The following is an 18,923-nucleotide window of genomic DNA, read 5'->3' as shown; positions in this document are numbered from 1 at the left end:
AGGTAAAAGAAAAAAAAAGGTTTTTTCGGCAACTCGTTGATTGTAATCGAAGGCATTAAAGGTTTTTTTTCCAGCTCAGCTCATTAGTCGGCCTTCCAATTTAAAAGTTAACTACTGAATGGTACTTCTAAACACAGTGATTTTTATGTAAAATGTATTATAAAGACTAATATCTATTAAATCTAAATTAAAACCCAAACTACTTACGATACAGAACACACTCGAAATGAAGTCATGCAAACACAATTATGTATGACAGACAAAAGTAAAGAAACTAGAAACGATTGGGCACTCTTAGCTCATACTTATCCGCAAATGTATGCAGTTTCATACTTACTGGTTCTGCCAGGCCCGACGCCGATGCTGTTCGCTATTGCGCAAGCGTGCAAGATACGAATAGAGAATGCATTTGGTTAGTCGTAGAATTAAATACTAATAACAGGGAGAGAGAGAGAGGGGCCATCAAATGACTCAATTAACGACGGCGGAGATGACTGCCATTGGCGAGGATGATGCTGATGCAGTTTGACATTTAGCCACATCCAAGATGACATTCAAGACGCTCGAGATGAAGGCGAGCCCCGAGTGTCTTCGAGCTGCAGCAGCCAAATGAATTTAAATTGCATGAGACCAACTTGTTTCCGATTTAATTTGATAAGAAACCAGAGGCGAGAGGCGGGAGGCAGTCGCATACTTATGACTGTGAAATGTCAAATCAAAAGTCACGTTTTTCACTCACTGCTAGCTGATTTATTGGCAGAGGCCGGGCTATTAACTTAACCGAACCGCTGGCCATAAATCGGAGCTCGGAGCTCCGAGATCCACTTGCAGAGTTGTGGGAAATTTCACTTTTGCCGCTGCTGCGGTTAATAAGCCAAAAACCGATTGACAAATAAACAATTTGTGGCATCCCCTCCACAGATCACGTATGTGTCTGTACATATATACATAGGTATAGCCTGTTTAGTTAGTTAGACTCACGCACACGTGGTTCATGTCCAAGTCAAAGTCAAGTCGCGTCACAAACTCGCCTCTCCTCGGATTTGGATTCGGATTCGAGTTGGAGTGGAAAGTTGTTTCCAGCTTCAATCTCTTGAAGCTTGTTGAATCTCTGGGGCTTTTAACTCAATTTGAGCCTGCTTCGGTGCTGGCTTTGTTTGTTTATTTATTTTTGTTTATTTATACATGTGTATTTTCAATCTTGCCCCGTTGTCGCCCGTCGTCGGGGTACTACCATATAGTTGTTGTTTCGCTTCGAGTTTCTAAGTTGCGGCTTAATAGGCAAGCAGCCACAACAAGCGGCGAACCAACATCCTCAACCCATCGCTACAAAAGCAAAAACAGCGGGCTAAATCATCATTAGCCATCACATCAATCCAGTTGGCAGTAAGATGCCAACAGGTTTTCTACGCTGCGATAAGCAATTTTTAGTTTATACATATCTCTTAGTGGCTGTGGATATTAAACTTCAAAAACACCATATTTGAATAGTGTTTTTGAATCAATAAATTACACATTGTTTGTTATGATGAAGATTTTAATTAAAATATGCAGACACCAGACGTATCAGAAGTTCAAGGTTGAGTCCTATGATTGATGTGTAGAAATACCACAATGTATTATTTTATGTCGTAAATTAATGAAATATGTATGTACCCTATAAAGCCTTCGGGGGAATTTCAATTATTTCCGCTAGTTAGTATGCTAATTAATTCCGTTGATTTTTTCAATGAGTTCCCCTGAAACATTTTTGTGGTGACAAAAATAGCCACGCGGGGATTATTCCCCAAGGTAAATACCCAAAAATTTCTCCTGAAATGGAATTTGGTTTACCCATTTTTAAGACTTGGAAATTACAGGCCATCCATTCCGATAATTGAAACATCAAGTCAAGTCAAGTCATACCCTCGTTTCTTCAGTAAATGGGGCAGACATTTGGAATTACAGATCATTGCCGATCGCCGATGAATGAAAATAATTTTTACCCGAAAACAGCTTTTTCCTCGGTTATGAATCGTATCAATCAATCGATGGGGAGGTTTCGGAGGCGCATAATTAATGTGTGAGAACAACTTTCTTTGTTGGCCATGAATCGCAGCCGGGCAGTCGAATGGCTTGGGCCGAAATAAAAATGAAAGTGGCCCTCACTTTTTTTTTTGGCCAAAAGGCTCGTCGCCGATCTTAGGCGCGATTAAGCCGATGTCGGCTAATCTCTGCTCATTCATAAACATAAGTATATGTGCCTGGCCCACCACGCATGGAAGCGTCTCCGACATGAAATATGATTAATAAGTTTCGCACGCTTATTAAGTCACCCCGGACCCCAATCGAAGGGAACAAGTTGTAGACTGTGAGTTGAAGAAAGTGGTTTGCGATCAGCCAAGGCAGCACAGGTTGAGAGTGACTGTGCCCAGAGCACTTTGCCAAGCGTTTTGTGGGTAGACCAAGGCATACAGTGGGTATGTTTAAGATTAAACAGAAAGTGAATGACGCAAAGTGATAGATAAGCTAAACAAGATGGGAAAGATACTAATTTAGAGCAAGATAAAATCAAGAGATAGAGAACCTGTCTGAGCACCTGACTAATAACTTTTTTAGTTACATTTTTTAGTTAATAATTAACCTGTAAAAAAACTAAAAACAAATCCCAAAACACCTTTTTCAAGGGTATTGAAAATCGAAAGTACGAAAGAAATCGAAAGCAAAACTCCAAAACCAAAACCTGAGACAGAAACCAACAGACGATCGTCAAGTGCAACAAACCGATGAACCGTCGAGCGGAGACGGGGCAGGCTGCCTGGTGGAGCAGGGGCAGCTGCCATGAGAGGCGGAGGCGGTATGGGGTACGAGCGGCAAGTGCACGGTACGGCTTGGCATGGCATGGCATGGCTTGAAAAATATGGTGTGCCATGGCACTGGGTAGCAAGTGTGACTGACCAGCAGCAACAGCGAGGCAACTGCAGTTGGAAATGAAAGCGAATGTCGTTGTGGTTACTGCTAAGGTTGTTGTTGCCACTGCCGAAGAAAGATGCGGTTTTATTTCGATGGTTTTGATTACACATGAAGAAATATTTGGGGCTTAAAAAAGTTGGTAATTATTAGGCCAAGAATTAGGCAAGAAGCTATGGTTTTGTCAAGAGGGAATCAAGAAATTTGTATCTCTAATTAAGCTTATATATAAATTAATATAGTGTTTCTGGGCTATTTCTCTCTGTGTAGTTGCTTGATCGACGCCTGCGGTGCGCGGTCGCGCTTCAAGCTCCATTTACGAAAAAAGCTGATCGAAGCGAGGGCCAAAGAGATGCCTCCACATCAACATCGAGAGGAGGAGAAATCGAGGGGCAGACAGTATGTCTGTTTGTTTGTCTGCCCCGGCCCAGGCCCAGTACCAGCTACGATCCGATCCGATCCGGAACCACCAGCGGCCAGCGATCGAATCGAATTCGAGGCGAGTCGATGCATCCCCACATCCGACCAGTTCTGCACTGCATGCCAAGAATTTCGCCTGAGCGCGATGCCCGGACTAGAGTGGGAAAGTTTCGGGGCTCCAGCGCCGTCATGCGAGTTATTAACATAACATAATATTGACTTGGATGGGCCGTGCCCATTGTGTAATATTTAAGAAAACAAAAAAGTATTGGAAATTTCGGTTTCTTCTCTCTTTCCGCATTTCTTTCCTTTACAGATCTGGTGGCATTTTCACTTTCGTTGGCGGCTGTGGGAACTGCATGTGCATCATGCTGGGCCGGAATGGAGTCGGCTTGGATGAGATCACCTGTATGGGTGACATCGTTTAGGCCCAGTAATTAGTCATCATTATCGAGTGGAGAAAGGGAATTTAAAGAGGGGTGGGAGACTACGAGGGCAATTACCAATGCAGGTTACAGACGGATTAGTTGTAGATTTTTTGATGATTGGAGAAAATTGTATATCTTGTATTAAAACCGGATGTGTTCAAAGTCTCAAAACGTGTCTGTTATTTTTATCTCCGAAAATAGACCCTATTATTTTCTGTACTACTTTATTTGTGTAATAAATCCAATTGCAATTTCCGCTGATATTTACCTAATGGCAACCTCAATAAAAGCCCAACCGCAAAATATAATTACAAACAGAAATAACAAACCGAAGAGGCAGAAATTAAAGCCAAGTCTGAAACCTCAGGCTGGCAAACTAATTAAAACACCACGTACAACGCTTACAAAGCAAACAAACCAGCTATACGGAAATAAATGAAAGCCATCGAACAAAAATCTAGTCATGTAATGCGATGGCCACACACACCGCAAGATACTATAGATATATCCCAATCCTTTCAGTTTTCTTGGGCTGAGGTTGGGGCTGTTGTATGAGAAATTACAATAGAAAAACTGTCTAAAATTGATTTTCAGATGGGGAAAACAACGCACAGTCGGCCAGAAAAAAATTACAAAACAATAGTATTAAGGCAACATTTCACTTTCAATGGACGGGGGCAGAGGTGAACCAGGGAGTGCTAGGAGGGTAGGAGGCTGCTTTTTATTGGTAGCTTCATCATCTTTCGCATTTGGGAGTCTGCTGCTTGCTGCGTGGATGCTGATGCTGATGCTGCTTTGTTGCCTCTTCATTTGAAAGCTCGGCATTTGAAATCGACGTCCAATGGTGGAAAATCGTGCACATGAATTTCAGTAAGTAAAAGTTAAAATCACCTTCAACGTTTTTCGGCTTCTTGTGCGCCGCATATGTTTGCATTTGATTGTTTTTTTCTTTTTTTGTATTTTTATTTTTGTTTTATTTTTATTTCTATTTTTATTTTTATTGCCGCACATGAGTTTGCAAGTTGCCGCTACTCCACTCGACTCCACTCCGTTCGAGTTCGACTCCGCTCCGACATTTGGGCGATAGGCATCGCACATACACTCACTACTCGGCCGTACAGGTCGTGTCTGGCGACTTCATGTTGCCAATCCGATGGCGGAGGACAGTCAGCCCCATCGGTATTACAATTCATTTAGAAATGCATTTAAAAATACATAAAATACCCAGACTTTGCCCGCCGATGCCTGGAAAATGGCTGGCGCGGGGTGGCAGTGGCAAATGAAAGCGAAAGCGCAAAGAATGCGAAAATGAAATGGAAAGTTTTCGCCAAGTGTTCATAGTGTGATCACAGGTATGCATCATATGTGAAGGAAAACTGGTAATACTTGCTCGCCATGGATGGATTGGATTGGAAATCCAAGTAAATATTTTGATTCAAAGGAAAATATTACCAAGACTTGCAAGTTTTCTTTAAATCTAAATATAAGGATAAACTTTAATCACAAAATGTATTTGTTTTTAAGGAAATTGCATTACAGGACTATCAAGATTTCCCCCATCACTCTGGTTACATTACCAATCAACAGCAATCATCGTTATTTATGAGAGTTGCACAACAGCGATCAGTGAAAAAAAAAACAAGAAAAAAACGCAGAAACATGGGGTCCAGGACCACCTGGATTGATTGTTTTTGGGTATCCCAAATTAATCATCTGTCCGATTTCAAGGAAAGGAGACCCCGATGGTCCAGGGCAGAAAGAGACAAAGGACGCGATGGTTGACAGATGACCAACAACAAATGATTCCTTGTCGTGCCCTTGTGTGTCAAATTCATCATTAAATGTCAACGCTTCGGGGGAGCTCATGCGAAACTCTCGCCGAAAAACCAACCGATCCAATACTCCGACCGAGCCAAAAGGGTTAACAACTCGATGCCAATTGAGTAACTTAACAAGGAGAGCCACAGGGCGCCCAAAACGAAACAGAGCAAGGCGGAAAACTTGAGAGGATCGGAAAATGTTGTCAGAGGTCGACCTGCGGTTACTCTGCGATATGTGGGTAAGCGTATAGCAGGCTTGTTTATGGCTCTTATCTATAGACATTGTATATTAAAGCTTCGCAAGCTTAATAAAGGCTCATAACAAGGTGTCTGGCAACGCGAGAAAACTCTCAACTGATGAAAAAAGGCGAAATAATTGCGCGACTGCATAAATTTTCGCAGGCCAAAAGACGAAGGGGACCGATAGCCCGGCTCACAGCTACTTTCGTTTTTAATTTAAAAAAAAATAACAAAAAAAAAAGAAAAATAAAGTACAGTATCGAAAGAGGAAAAGCGTTTTGCGGTTGTGAGTATGCTAGAGATCGTTGATCGTCGATCGCCGTCAAATGGCAACGAACCTTCGACAGACCACAGTCAAGTTTTGCCTTTGCCACATAAGTTTTGTTTTGGCCATCGATGGCGAGGTAGCCGAGGAAAGCGCCAAGGGGTGGGCAGCGCAAACAGGAGGTGGCCACGGAGCTAAGGATAGGGATCGAGGCAGGGGCACAGGCACAGCAGACACGGGGAACTTAGGGTACTGCCGATGAAGATCGATGATTGTCATCGTCAGCGGCTGCTTTGCCGTTTGTTACCGGCTGTAGTTTCTGCTGCTGCTGCTGCTGTTGACACTAAGTGAAAGTGAACTTGATGGGTTCGAGTTGACTTGATCTTAAGTCTTGAGTTTCCTTTTGGCCAGAGCTCAGCATTTTCCACCGATCATCCAATTAGAAATGTTTGACATTTAACATTGTTCCGGGACTTACGCAAAAGCTAGCACCACCACCAACACCATACTATACTATATGAAAACTAAAGCGTTTTGCAATTTGAATAAAATTTTCTCCATGCTGGTTTCCACATGTGTCCATTTTCCGCAATTTGCGTTCGATTTTGGCCAAGAAAAAATGTGAAAAGTGAAATATGACCATCAGTGAGAGAAACGAATAGGAGGGGAATAATATCTGCAGCTGCAATTCAATTACTGCTTGTTTCTACGGCTCCTTTTCCGCCAAATTGCCGTTGTATTTTACAATTTGGTTTCTTTTTGAGTTTTTCGGCCAGTTTTGATTGCACTTGGCCAGATTAGATAAGCAAATGTTAAGTTATGCGATCGTAAACTTAAGCAGCAGGTTTTCCTTTTCCTCGCGTTCGGCTTTGACCAGAAAGCCGTAAAAAAAAATTTCCAAAAATATAGTATAGAGACTCTGAACAATTTACAAGGCAGGCTTGCAGTGAAAATGGTACAGCTCGAATTTCCCATTAGTAAAATATTTTCCTGGACAAGCTTTAAAACAGAGGGATGCAGCTATTTTTATGACCAGTTTTTACAATCTGTGTGATGGAACTTCTTATTTTTAATGGCTGGTTAAATTTATGTGAGAAGTATTTATGGAATGTCAGGGGTTAGGAAAAGCTTTAAATATAATAATTTACAAGGATCTAAGCCCCCCACTCATGAGGAATGACCTCTAATTTTTATTTTGTGACTTCCACAATGTTTTTCACGATAAGCACCTTTTTTAAATACCCCCTTATCTTGGACTCTTAATTATCCATAAGCTTACACAAATTTTACTTTTGTGACCGACATAGATTAGGGCTGGGGACGGCGCTGTGGTTGTGTGCTTACCTGCAACGAGATAAAGAAATGGTAGAAAAACGTTAGTTCGGCTATGATAAGTAGTAACTTTTTACGGGGCCACAGTCAATGATCATTGAGTGGTGCATTGAAAGAAAAACTGGCACAAATGACTTTATTTGAGGCGGCGATTCATGCCAACCAACGTATGTATGTGCCATCCAAAAAGGTGGGGTTAACTTATATGGTTTTGGGGCCGAGCCGGACCAGTCAGTTGTTGTAATTACAAAATTGGTTCGGCAAGCGGCGGAGAGAGTTTCCCCCCGACCAGACCCCAGCCATTCTGTTGATTTTATGAATGAAAACAGAGGCCAGAAACGGTTCACTGTTTGCCTATTTATGGCCAGGCCATGCATTGCTTTACACATATATACACCCTGGCCGGTTTCACATTTCATTCAGTAGAAAATCAGTTGCTCAATTAGCGAGAATCAGAAAAGTGGGACACTGCCGCGTCGGTGTGGCAACTTCCTTTTTCTCTCTAACAACTCCCCCACCGCATTGTCGCATAATTGTTTAAGGCAGAGAAACCAAACGAACAACCCACCGAACCGATTTCAACAGAAGAAGTCACTTTGAGTTCCAACGTAAAAACATTTCAACTGCATTGCGCATACGCCGCGTTGGCCACGGAAGCAGAAGAGGTCGTCGCCATGCCATTTAACATAATTTTGTCATGCCATTGCAAACGTTATTACTTTTATGGCAAGGTTTTGTGTTACTTGGCAGTGCTTGGAGCTCACGTGAAAAAATAGTTGAATATAATTGAGATACGTAATATTCAATACGTATACTTGATACGTATACTTGATACGTATACTTGATGCGTATACTTCACACCTGTACTTTATACGTATCCTTGATACCTATACTTAATACGAATGCTTAATGGTATGGTATACTTAGTACGTTTACTTAAATACGTTCTTCATACGTAGTATTCAATGCGTATACTTGATATATTCATACACTTCGTATTTGATAAAACCTATACTTGATACTTACATTTAATTTTACTTATAATATTTTTTATTAAAAAATAATTTTGAATCTCATCATCTAGCAAGGGCATTCCCTATTCGACTTAGAAGCTAAACCTTTTCCATCGCATTTTTTTGGAGTTGCTTTTTTCTATATGGCACTTCAAGCCTCAATTCATTTCTCCGCGTACATAGATGGGTAGGAGTAGAGTTGGAATTGTGTGCCTCATTGTTTCCTATGCTCAGTTAACTGGGCAGTTATGTGTGTTGTTTTTTTTTTTTTTGGAATGTTAGTGTGTCAGTGGGGCAAAGTGTAATGAAACGAAACTGCTGCAGTTTCGGGGGCTTTTATGGTGTTTTTCTTCAAGGCAGTGCAATAAACCCGACATAGACAGCCAGTTACATAAAGGCCCAAGCTTGTTTCGGTTGGTTTTTGGGTGTCAAATGCATCAGGCCGCAGAGAAATAAAATGCCGGGACGTGGGCCGAGTCGGTCTTATACTTTCGCTGTTATTTACGACCACATACTAATTTTCGAATCTTCGGAGCAATAAAGATTAGAGGGAGACGGTGTTGAGGACGGAGCGAGTACCGCTACAGCAAAGTTTCCTCGCGCCAAAACAATTTCGGTCCGGCAGCAAGAACTGCAACTGGAGGCCCGAAATAGAACCGAGAAACCGAGGAAGGCTGGCAACAAATTCGCATGACTTCCGTCATTAACATACAACATGACAGTTGATTTCTGTATTTGATATCCCAGCGAATTTACCCCTGTCTTGGGGCAAGAGCCCAAAAAAAGAATAGCGGAGAATCTCTGGAGGAAAATGTGTGATGAGTGCCAGACCGCAAGACACGAGCACCGGACCCGGAGTCATCTCTTTTGTGTTTGCAGTTAAAAGAACATTTCGTTCTTGCAGTTGCAGAAGACTCGGGCTGGGGCTCTCCTCGAGAACTCGTCGGGAACCGTTAAATGGTACAATATTGAAATTTATTTTTTATGCTGATGATGATGATCATCATTTGATGGGGGAACCGGTTGCGGTTGCGATGGCCCTGCTCCTGGCCATGGCAATGCCATGGCTGCCACCAGCTCCAGTCGCAGTGCCGGGCTCCAAGCTGCCAAGTTGCCGGGAACGTTGCCGTGTCCCAATGCCAATTGGCCAAATGTCAAAGCAACGCAAATTCATCATCAACCAGTGACAACAGCCAGAAGAGCATCCAAACACTGGATGAACTTTAAATATGATGGGAATTTGAGAAAAGGAATCGATGGGAATGGAGATATTGCATCAAACTTTATTGTAGGATTTATTCTTTTAAGAAAAGTATAAGAAAACAGCAGCCTTGCCAATGTGTCCCACAACCCGCACAGTGAAAACAAACATTACCAATCGAGGGAGCTGTATCTGCTGGCACTGCGTGCTACTTATCGCTTCTTGGCCAAGAAGTCGCGGTGGACGAAGAAAATTCAAGTATAAATTACCAAACCAAGCAAAGAACCTGCTACCAAGACTTATGACCGTATTTGATATTGCCTAATGGTCTGCTGTTGTTGCTTTTTGCCCGGCTAGTTAGTTTTTTCTATTAAATGTTTTTCTCTTTCGGCTGAAAACGATAGAGAGAGAGGCAGCAACTTGGCTACTTTTCAACTAGAAGTAGGAGTTGTTGACTGGAATTGCTCAATTTGTGTGCAGCAGCAGCACCAGCACCAGCAACAGCACAACGATGGTAGGCAGAGGCTGCGACCAGGTAACAATCCAAGTTAGATGCTGACGTACATTGGGAGTTCGTCTCCTCCAGCCAGCCCGCCGCTCTCGTCGAGCCAATCGATGTCTTTTGGGCCTGTTGGTGACGGCAGCCAGCAGCCAACAGCCGACATTGTTGTCCCAAAAGCAACAACATTAGCAGCAACACCAACGTACCGCGTAAATCAACAGCAACAGCAACAATAACCAGAGGCACAACTTGGCAATTGCTAGTTGTATAATTTATTTATTTTTTCTATTTTTCCTCCATTGTATACACTTGATGGGAAATCGGGTCTGTCAATACTCTGATGGAGTTTGCCATGCTCTCAGTAGAAATATTCTATGTTTCAGGATTTTATAATAATACTAGTATATACTAATATTTTTCTAAAAATATTTCAATATTTTAAGAGCTTAAATAAGTGCATTCCACTCCTCTCATACCTCTGCCATTAATTTGGCAGGCTATCTCTCGATACTCGATTCTATAGTTTTTTTTTGCAATTTTGAATTGTTTAAGAAACACCGGTGCTGCCTGAGCCAAGTGCTGCAGTTGCTGCTGTAGATCGATTCAATGAATTTAAAATGCATTTAAGTTGAAATTTAGGTCACAAGTTGTTGCTGCTGTTGTTGCAACTGCTGTTGCTATTGCTGTTGCTTTGCGGCAACCACTGGCAGTGGGTTTCTGCCGTATCCACTGCACGTTCGTCAAGTCTAAAATATTCTTAGCCTGGCATTTGGAAAACTACTAAGCGAGTTAGAATAGTTTTTGCAGTTTTCCGACTGGTTCAATGCGAAAGATTGCGTATTTGCCGGAAAGTCGGCAAAGACCGGGAATGCCCTACACGCCACCTGCTCCCCGGCTTCCCTCTGGCATTTCTAATTGCATTTTTAGCACAGTCTCTCCTCTGCTCGTGGAATTACTTAAAACAAGTTTCCTCTTGGCCACTTGTTGCGATTGCGATTTGCGGTTCGTAAATATTTATGAGCTGAGACTCGCCAGTGAATTCGACTTGAGTTTCCAACGAGAAAATCTAAATCAAACTAATAATTCGCTGATTTTCCAGGTGAAAATCGTCTAATTAGATGAATTTCGAGTTCTATTTGTCTTGGCCGGGCTTGAGTCCAATATATCACCGCTAATTAGTCGACATCTGGCTTCAATGGCTGCTGCATTGCGCCAGCTTCTGGCAACTTTCACACTTTCCATTTTCACACTCGGAAATTAATCAAAAGAAAAATTAAGCACCGGCGACTCCGACTCCGACTCCTATTTCTTTTTTTGGGCTTTTGATTTGTTTTGTTTTTTGATTCATTGGAATGCCTTCAGTGCATTTGGAAACTATAACAAATATTTTTATTGTAAATTGTTTTCGGCCCTAAATGGGGCGACCGGCCAACAGCAACAACCAGACTAACAATGGCCATTGTGGCCAAGTGGAAAATAAAACAAAAGCCATTGAAAATAATAACACAAAAAAACACAAAAGTAATGGGAATAAATTGGTATAGTTGAGGATGAAAGATGCCATTTTAGAAGAAAATTATACCAGATTTTAAAATATATTTTCTATTTCTGCATAGTTTTTCAACCTGTTTTCCAGTTTACAGAAAAACCTTTGGCTGTACCCAAAATACCAGATCATAAACGATCGGAGTGGGCTATAAAACACAGATTCCTGCACATATGCAGCGTCGGGTGCTGTGGCCTCCTCCCACCTTCGGCTTTTCAGAGCTCACACATCAGGCACATCAGCTAACTGCGGTTTTCACCAGAACTCTTTGTTCAATGGAAACAATGCTTTGAACTGTTACCGAGTCCAACGAAAAAAAAAAAAACAGCTCGTAAATGGGTTGAGTTGAGGGGGCGGAGTGCGCATTCGGGGGCGTTTTCGTGTGGACAAATGTCTTTTGTGTCGAATTCCAAAAAACCAACTGGGTCAGTCACACTATCCCCAGCGAAAACCCAAAAAAAAAAAGATTTTTTTTTTAATGAAAAGTATTCCAGAAACTCAGAATATACGCTTTCTCGCACTCCCTGGGTCTGGTGGGTCTGGTCGGGCGAATGCTCCTCTGAGCAGGAAGTAAAGCCAAGACAAGATCACTTTTCTGGAGTTGCATTATCAAAAAAGAAAAACAAAAAAGGAGGGGGAAATCTGTGAGACTAGAAGGCAATGGACTGCACCGACTTGTCAATCAAGCGATTGACTTTTGCACAAAATCCGCAGACAATCTCGATGCCAGCGGAGTAGAGTAGCCGGCCCAAAAGACTGACGACGATGATGATGATATCTAAGCTCGGCTCAGCTCTTCGCAGGCCATCGACGGATTGGAAAGAGGCATCTAGGCATCCAGGCATCCAAGTCCACCCAACTAACAGTCGAATAGCCGACTCTAGAGCCTACACTCCAGAGTCCAGAGTATGGACTCCAGAGCGTAGTTGTGGCATTTCTGGCTGGCCTTAAGCGAAAAAATTATTCCTTTGCCTAATTTGGTTTAAATGGAAATTCCGCACACCATATTGTACCAAGGACTTTAAATGACTGAGCGTCGACGACGGTCCGAATGGCAGGGCAATGCCAAAGACTTTGGTTTCGTGTCTTCCTCTAAGTGAACTATTTTTGGTATTTTTCCTCTTCGTGGAACGTTTGCGATTTGATTTGGGTCCGACCAAAGGGCCCAAAGTTGCGGGGAAATTGATCTTGGGATGCGTTGCCCTCGTCCAGCCGCTTCCTAATGATTTACGATCACGATAAAGAGATTAGCGGTCGAAGACTTTTCTCGGCCAAAAACTCATCGAAAATAAATGAGTTTGGCAATCAGTGCGGATCAAGAATAAAAGCTCTTTAAATCGAATTAAAATGGGAAATAATAAGGAAGTCTTCTAATAGAAAAATGCCTATTTAAAATGTAAATTGGAAGCTTAGTTCTTAGTTCATAAATACAAAAAATGGCAAGCCAAACGTATGGGTTAATGAAGACTTGTTTATCATATTTCTATGCAGATTTGAACTGGTTTTAATGAAGCTATTAATTAAAAATCACCCCTATAAATTAGACTGTGCATATAGAGTAGAAATTACCTCGTAAAACAAACACATTTTCAAACAGATTAATGTTCAATAACCGAGTGAATGGTATATACATATGAGTACTGAATTATTTATATAACCCGACTCCAGCCGGCTTATAATCCTTTCTCCGGCAACGTCCCCAAACCCATCTTCGGACTTACGATAAATTCGCTGCAATAAGCTGGATTAAATATTGCAAGTCGAGTCAAAGACCAATAAAAATGCATTTAATCCCCCAACCATATAATTTATAAAAGTCGCCGAGCCAAAGGCAAAAGCCAAACAAAAGTAAAAGTACAGAGGTCCCTGCCACGGAGCCTATAAATACCACACATAACCACGACTGTGTGTATAAACTCCGTGGAAACCCCGAAGACAGATTGAGATACCTTCGCATATATACACGTTTATATTTAGGGACGAGGATTGGAACGACGCATGTGGCATGGGGCACATTTGAACTTTAACACTCGACCGCGCGAGGCACAATAAAAATTTCAAGTTTGTCCAAGAGACATATGGGCTGCCTTCATGGGCACAGATCCGCTGATCCGCGGGGTCAACGTTATAAAATCGCAAGCAGCAGCAACCAGCAAGCAACAAATAAATAAAAAAATAAAATAACAAAAAAAGGCAGCAACAAGCAAGTAATTTATGACCAACTTGATGCATGGTGGCCATTTAAGTTATGGACCTCTCTTAGGGTGCCGGCGGGGTGTGAACTGCCCGATCAGCAATTGCAATTGCAGCATATAGCCGGTCTGTATATACTATAACTATATAAAATCCGATGACGCATCGTCTGCGTCTGCATTGAATGCACTTTTTCTGCAATTTGACTTTCGTCTGCAGTCAGGCCAAAACCAATGCAGACGAACTGTCTTTTCGTCTGCTCTTGACAGCAACGCGGAGCGGGTTGGCTGCCTCTTTGTTTTTGGTTAGTTGTCAGAAGTGAAGAGGAGTGGCCGGGCGAGGGGGCGGTGAAATGGGGCCTTACTGACAGCCACAGCTGGCCCCACAGCCCCGTCCTCCATCCGATTGAAAAAAATCAAACTAGTCTGCCTTCCAAGTGGGCGTGCCAGACTTTACTTAGACGCAGTGAAAATTTCATAAGACAATGTAGAGGGAAAATTATGAAAAAACTTGCTCAAGAAATTGGAAGCAGAATACGAGATGCTCTTTAAAGAAAGTTTATATAAACCAAAAACATTCTGAAAGATTTTGCAATAATTTTACGAAAGCTTGAGAATGACAAATGGTCCCGAGGGCTAAGGGATTTGTTGAATGACTTGTCATCCGCCTCTTTAGCCTCATTCTGCTTCTTAAATTTTGGGTTAATTAGCGTTCACGCATAAACGCATTTCACCAAGCCACCAAAAATCCGAAATCTGTGTCACCAGGATGGTGGGGTCGAAAGCTTTTGGCACCACAATCGTGCCCCAAGAAATTCATGCACCAGCAAACTGTCCGTCCAATAACAATAAACAGCTCACCGCAACCAAAAACCAAAAAACCCAAATACAAATACTGGGGAAAAATGCTCATTGATGTTAATTATTTTGGCAGTTGGATGCAGCAGTCGGCAGCAAGACAAAATGTTTATTTTTATAATTCTCCTTCTCAATTGTGAAATGAGCGCAAAGTGCATATTAAAATGTCAGCCGAACGGACAAAGATTGGGAAGACAGTCGCCAGTCAGTCAGTCAGGTTAAAGAAATGAAAATAAAAGAAAAAAAAAGCTGAAAAATTTACAAAATTACTTTTGCTGGCTGCCAGCTTTATTTTCGCAAAATTTGCCAAATTTGGCCGAAACAAGGCAAGAGCCAAAAATTGAACGACACAAAAAACCCGAGAATAAATAAATAAACAAATTCAGTGCTATTGGGTTCGCTCGACCAGAAAAACAGTCGCCTCAGCAGAAAATATATATATGTATACCAGGCGAAGCCGAAACATTTTTTGATGCAAGATATCAAGTTGTGTCTGGAGGTAACCTCCTCCTCGGCGACTGGAGCGGCAAAAACTGCAGAGCTGCCAAGCAATGGCAGGGTTGGGCGCTGGCCAAGTAGACCCACTGTCGACATTCATCTGTCCGGCCCGTCTTTATTCGATCTGGCCCGAGTGCGGCCCCAGAGCTGGCCAATTAACCCTTGTGCCGGCAGATGTAGATCCTTTTAATTGAATTCAATTTTTGATGAGCTTTCATAACGAGACAAACGATGTGGAAAATTAAGATTAATTGTTTTTTTCTCCTTAGATAGTCACATAAACAAGAAAAATATGTATTTAACAAGAGTGATATTGTTTTGTAGAGGTATTTTTTTTAATAATAGTTTTTCTATTTATTTCTTAAAAGCTCTCTGTCTTCTACAGGGTTAAGGAATTCCTTTGCCTAGGCAAAAGACAATCCGACAATGTCGTAACTTGGCGCTAAGTTAAGCGGCTATGAAAGCCAGTTACTCCACCTCCTGATCGTGTCGCTGGTATTGCTGCTGCCGCTAAGGCGACTTGGCCCGTTGGCAGTTCCAGTTTCTAGCTGTTTTGTTTTTGCCAACTGACTCCGCTCATCAATTGACAGGTAACCGCTACGCTTCAGACATTGATATGATTAGCGACTTTTAATTTAACGCTCCTTTGAAGCGCGTTAGACCAGCAGAGCCCCAACATCTCGTCGAGACCTCTGAGGCAGATCTGTCCAACTTTGGGTTTGCATTTCCGCAACAGGCGGCGACTGCAGCCAGACTGCCGCATAACTCAAAAGCCCGGCCAGTCCAAGACCATGGCCTGAGTCGTAATTTGTCAGCTTTTAGTAATAACTTTGGACATTTACCGTAAGCGACAGCGATCGCGATAAGTTTTGAACCTGTTGTCTTGGTGCAGCAGCGCTCTCTTCCACCAGATAAAAGATATACACTCAGACCGCTGCCCGCGATCCACAAGATACTTTCCGAGACCAAGTCGCGGACTGCGCCTAATTGATTTTCGCATGCGACGTGACGGCCTCTTGGCTGCCTTTTGGTATTTCTTCTGCTTCTTTTTTTTTTATTTGGTGGCATAATTATTGTCATTCATAAATTGTGGGCTCGTTATCTATAAGTGCAGGAGATAAATGTGCAAATGATTTGCCAACCGCGATTTATGCCACAACGGTTCTTTCTTTTTAGCCTCTTTCTTTCGGTGTTTATGAGGTCCATAAAGTGTGCGGCTGGGCAGCTCCTTTCAGGAAGTTAAATGACAAGAATTTTAGCTCCTTGGAGAGAAGTAGCTCCACCTACTGCTATACTGGATAATGGCAGTATCTTATATATATTTAATTTGTCTATTTATTCAAGGATTTTAAAAACCAATACAGTCTTGAAGTGTTGGAACTTTTCACTGTTTTCTAGTCACATTCCCTTTCCTGCTTCTTGTCAACCTATAATCTTTAACTCAGCCATAATTACAGTCGTTTCCCTGTTCCAAAAAAAGCCTCCATTTTTTGTGATTATCGCAGAAAGCTCATCTTGATTACACAATTCCCTCCCCAGCTTAACACTCGAAAGAAAAAAAACGAAATTGCAATTGCAACAGCGGCCAAGTTTGGGCTGGAGGGGCAGCAAGATTTTGCAAATATTTGCTACATGTGAGGCTTTCTTATTTATTGAGTTGGTTTTTTTGCCTGCTCTGGCTTTTGGTTTCTGGCTGTTGTTACTGGCGCTGTATTATAGCTGCAACTCTTGTAAATTTCAATGTGAAAAAGAAGTCAAGTGAGGTCGAATCTGGGTATGAACATTTAGCCGCTGAGGCTAATAACGACAACCTCCAAAGAGTCTGCGACCCATTGAGGTGGGCGAGATGTTGTGGTTTTTGCTTCTCGATTTTTTCTTTACGCTTTTGTTTTTTCAACTTGCAACTTGCAACTTTTTAAATTGTTTTCTGCTTGTTTTTGCGGCTTGTAATTGTTGTTATTATACAATTTGCAAAAAAGTAGCAAAAAATGTCAGCAACAATGTAAGCTGCTAAACACCAATAAAACCGTACAAGCCGTACTACCAGTGGCCAAAGATCGGATTTTTTGTGGTGCACTTCTTACTGCATATTTGACATTTCACTTGCGCAGCTGTAATACCTGGATCTTGAGCTTTATTTATTTATGTTTATTTATTTATTGTTTTTTTTTTTATTCTCTGTGCAAAATTCAATGATATTTTGTTGCGATTTTTCATGGCAAAATATTTCAGATTTTTGCGATAGATTAAATGGAAAAACAATAATAGCGACAGACTTGAGGCTCTTTGTTTCGTGTTGTTGTATATATGTATATTTTTTTTGTCCTTTGATTTATTGATTTTCCAAGTAGATAATGTGTGATTTTTCCCATAGACTCCGCAATTGGTAGTGTTGGTGTTATTGTTTTTTAATGTGAGAAACTTGTGTGTCAAGAGAGCTTTACCTTTTGTTGCATAAGCTTTCTGGCGCCCCCCAAGCACCCAAGCACCCAGGCACCCAAAGGCCCAACACAACCCAGCGAACCGAACCAACTACGCCGACGTCAGCGCAACGTGATCTTATATCTTATGTGAACTCCAAAAGGCGGTTTCGGCATGCCTCAAAAAAGGAAAGAAAAGATATAATACAGAAACGTTTTAAACAGGCTAATATGACAAAATTTTCAGACAGCTTGTCTGAAGAGTTGAATAGTAGAGGGCCTAAAACTTTGGAGGGGCATTCAAGAAGTTGTCAAAGCGACTGGATTAAAATATGTGTATTTTTTTAAGGAAACTGGCAGTATTTTACTATTGGCTTTATAGACCGGCCTCAAAGAATACCCTTGCTAGGAGTGGGCTAAAACTATTCATCCTTCCCTCGGTACCTGCAAGAGGGAGTAACTTAAGCTGCTGAACTAGCTTACCTAGCCTGCAGCCAAGTAACGTAAGCGTTGCCGACGGCCACCATAAAACGTCATTTGCATAATTTCTAATTAAAATATTTTTAAACTGGCAAGACAAAGATGCAGGAGGTGGAAAATGAGGTGGGACTGCAGGGAGCCAGCCAGCCAGCCATCCGACCAAGAGAAGGTAGGCATAGTTCCACTCAGTTTCAGGTTTTTGTTTTTCGGAAAACTCTTTTGGGCGTCTAGATAAAAATTTCAATTAATTTAAATTTGATTTTTATAGCCATTCACCTGCAGGAGAAGACAACGAGTCGCTCGATGCATTCGTAATTAATTAAATCGCTTTGAGGTTGATTTTTTTCGCTTTTCGATTGGGAATTAGAGGAGTGGTATTTAAATAGAGGAGGGCAGGAGGAGACTTTTCTTTTTGTCAATTATTTGAAGGGGAACGTGCTGCGGCCGTAAAGTGAAAGTTGATTCAATTTCGAATCAAACTGTCTTCGCTTTGAGTGAAAAAATTAAGTAATTTTTCAGTTAAAAATAGGAAAAGAAATCAAGCATGCTTTGTAGGCTTTCCTACATATAATTTAATAACTTGTTAGTGTTTAGTGGAAAAAAATGTATATATCTTCAATGGAGAATAATAACATAGAGTCGAACTGATCATCATCACTTCACCTGTTTTACTTTTTCCCATATTTTCATTTCTCATTTGCTCAATGCTATAATTTCGATTTTTTTTAAGCAGATCCCATTGATAATGATCTTGCGCCA

General features: G+C 41.6%; 1 protein-coding gene across 4 annotated transcripts in view; it reads right to left on the bottom strand.

Annotated features, from left to right (window-relative positions):
• Positions 1 to 18,923, bottom strand: part of osp (myosin phosphatase Rho interacting protein outspread) — a 77,426-nt gene that overhangs the window by 39,695 nt on the left and 18,808 nt on the right. For 3 of the 4 annotated variants that reach the window (XM_043211553.2, XM_043211554.2, XM_070276955.1), the window contains exon 2: positions 338 to 370. The exons of the other annotated variant lie outside the window; for it this stretch is intronic. In XM_043211553.2, coding sequence (XP_043067488.1) covers positions 338 to 370 — 33 coding nt within the window. The remainder of the gene's footprint in view (positions 1 to 337; positions 371 to 18,923) is intronic. 4 annotated transcript variants of the gene reach the window in all.

The sequence above is a fragment of the Drosophila bipectinata genome, chromosome 2L, assembly GCF_030179905.1.
Source record: "Drosophila bipectinata strain 14024-0381.07 chromosome 2L, DbipHiC1v2, whole genome shotgun sequence".
Taxonomy (NCBI): domain Eukaryota; kingdom Metazoa; phylum Arthropoda; class Insecta; order Diptera; family Drosophilidae; genus Drosophila; species Drosophila bipectinata.
This window is presented reverse-complemented; position numbering and strand designations above follow the sequence as displayed.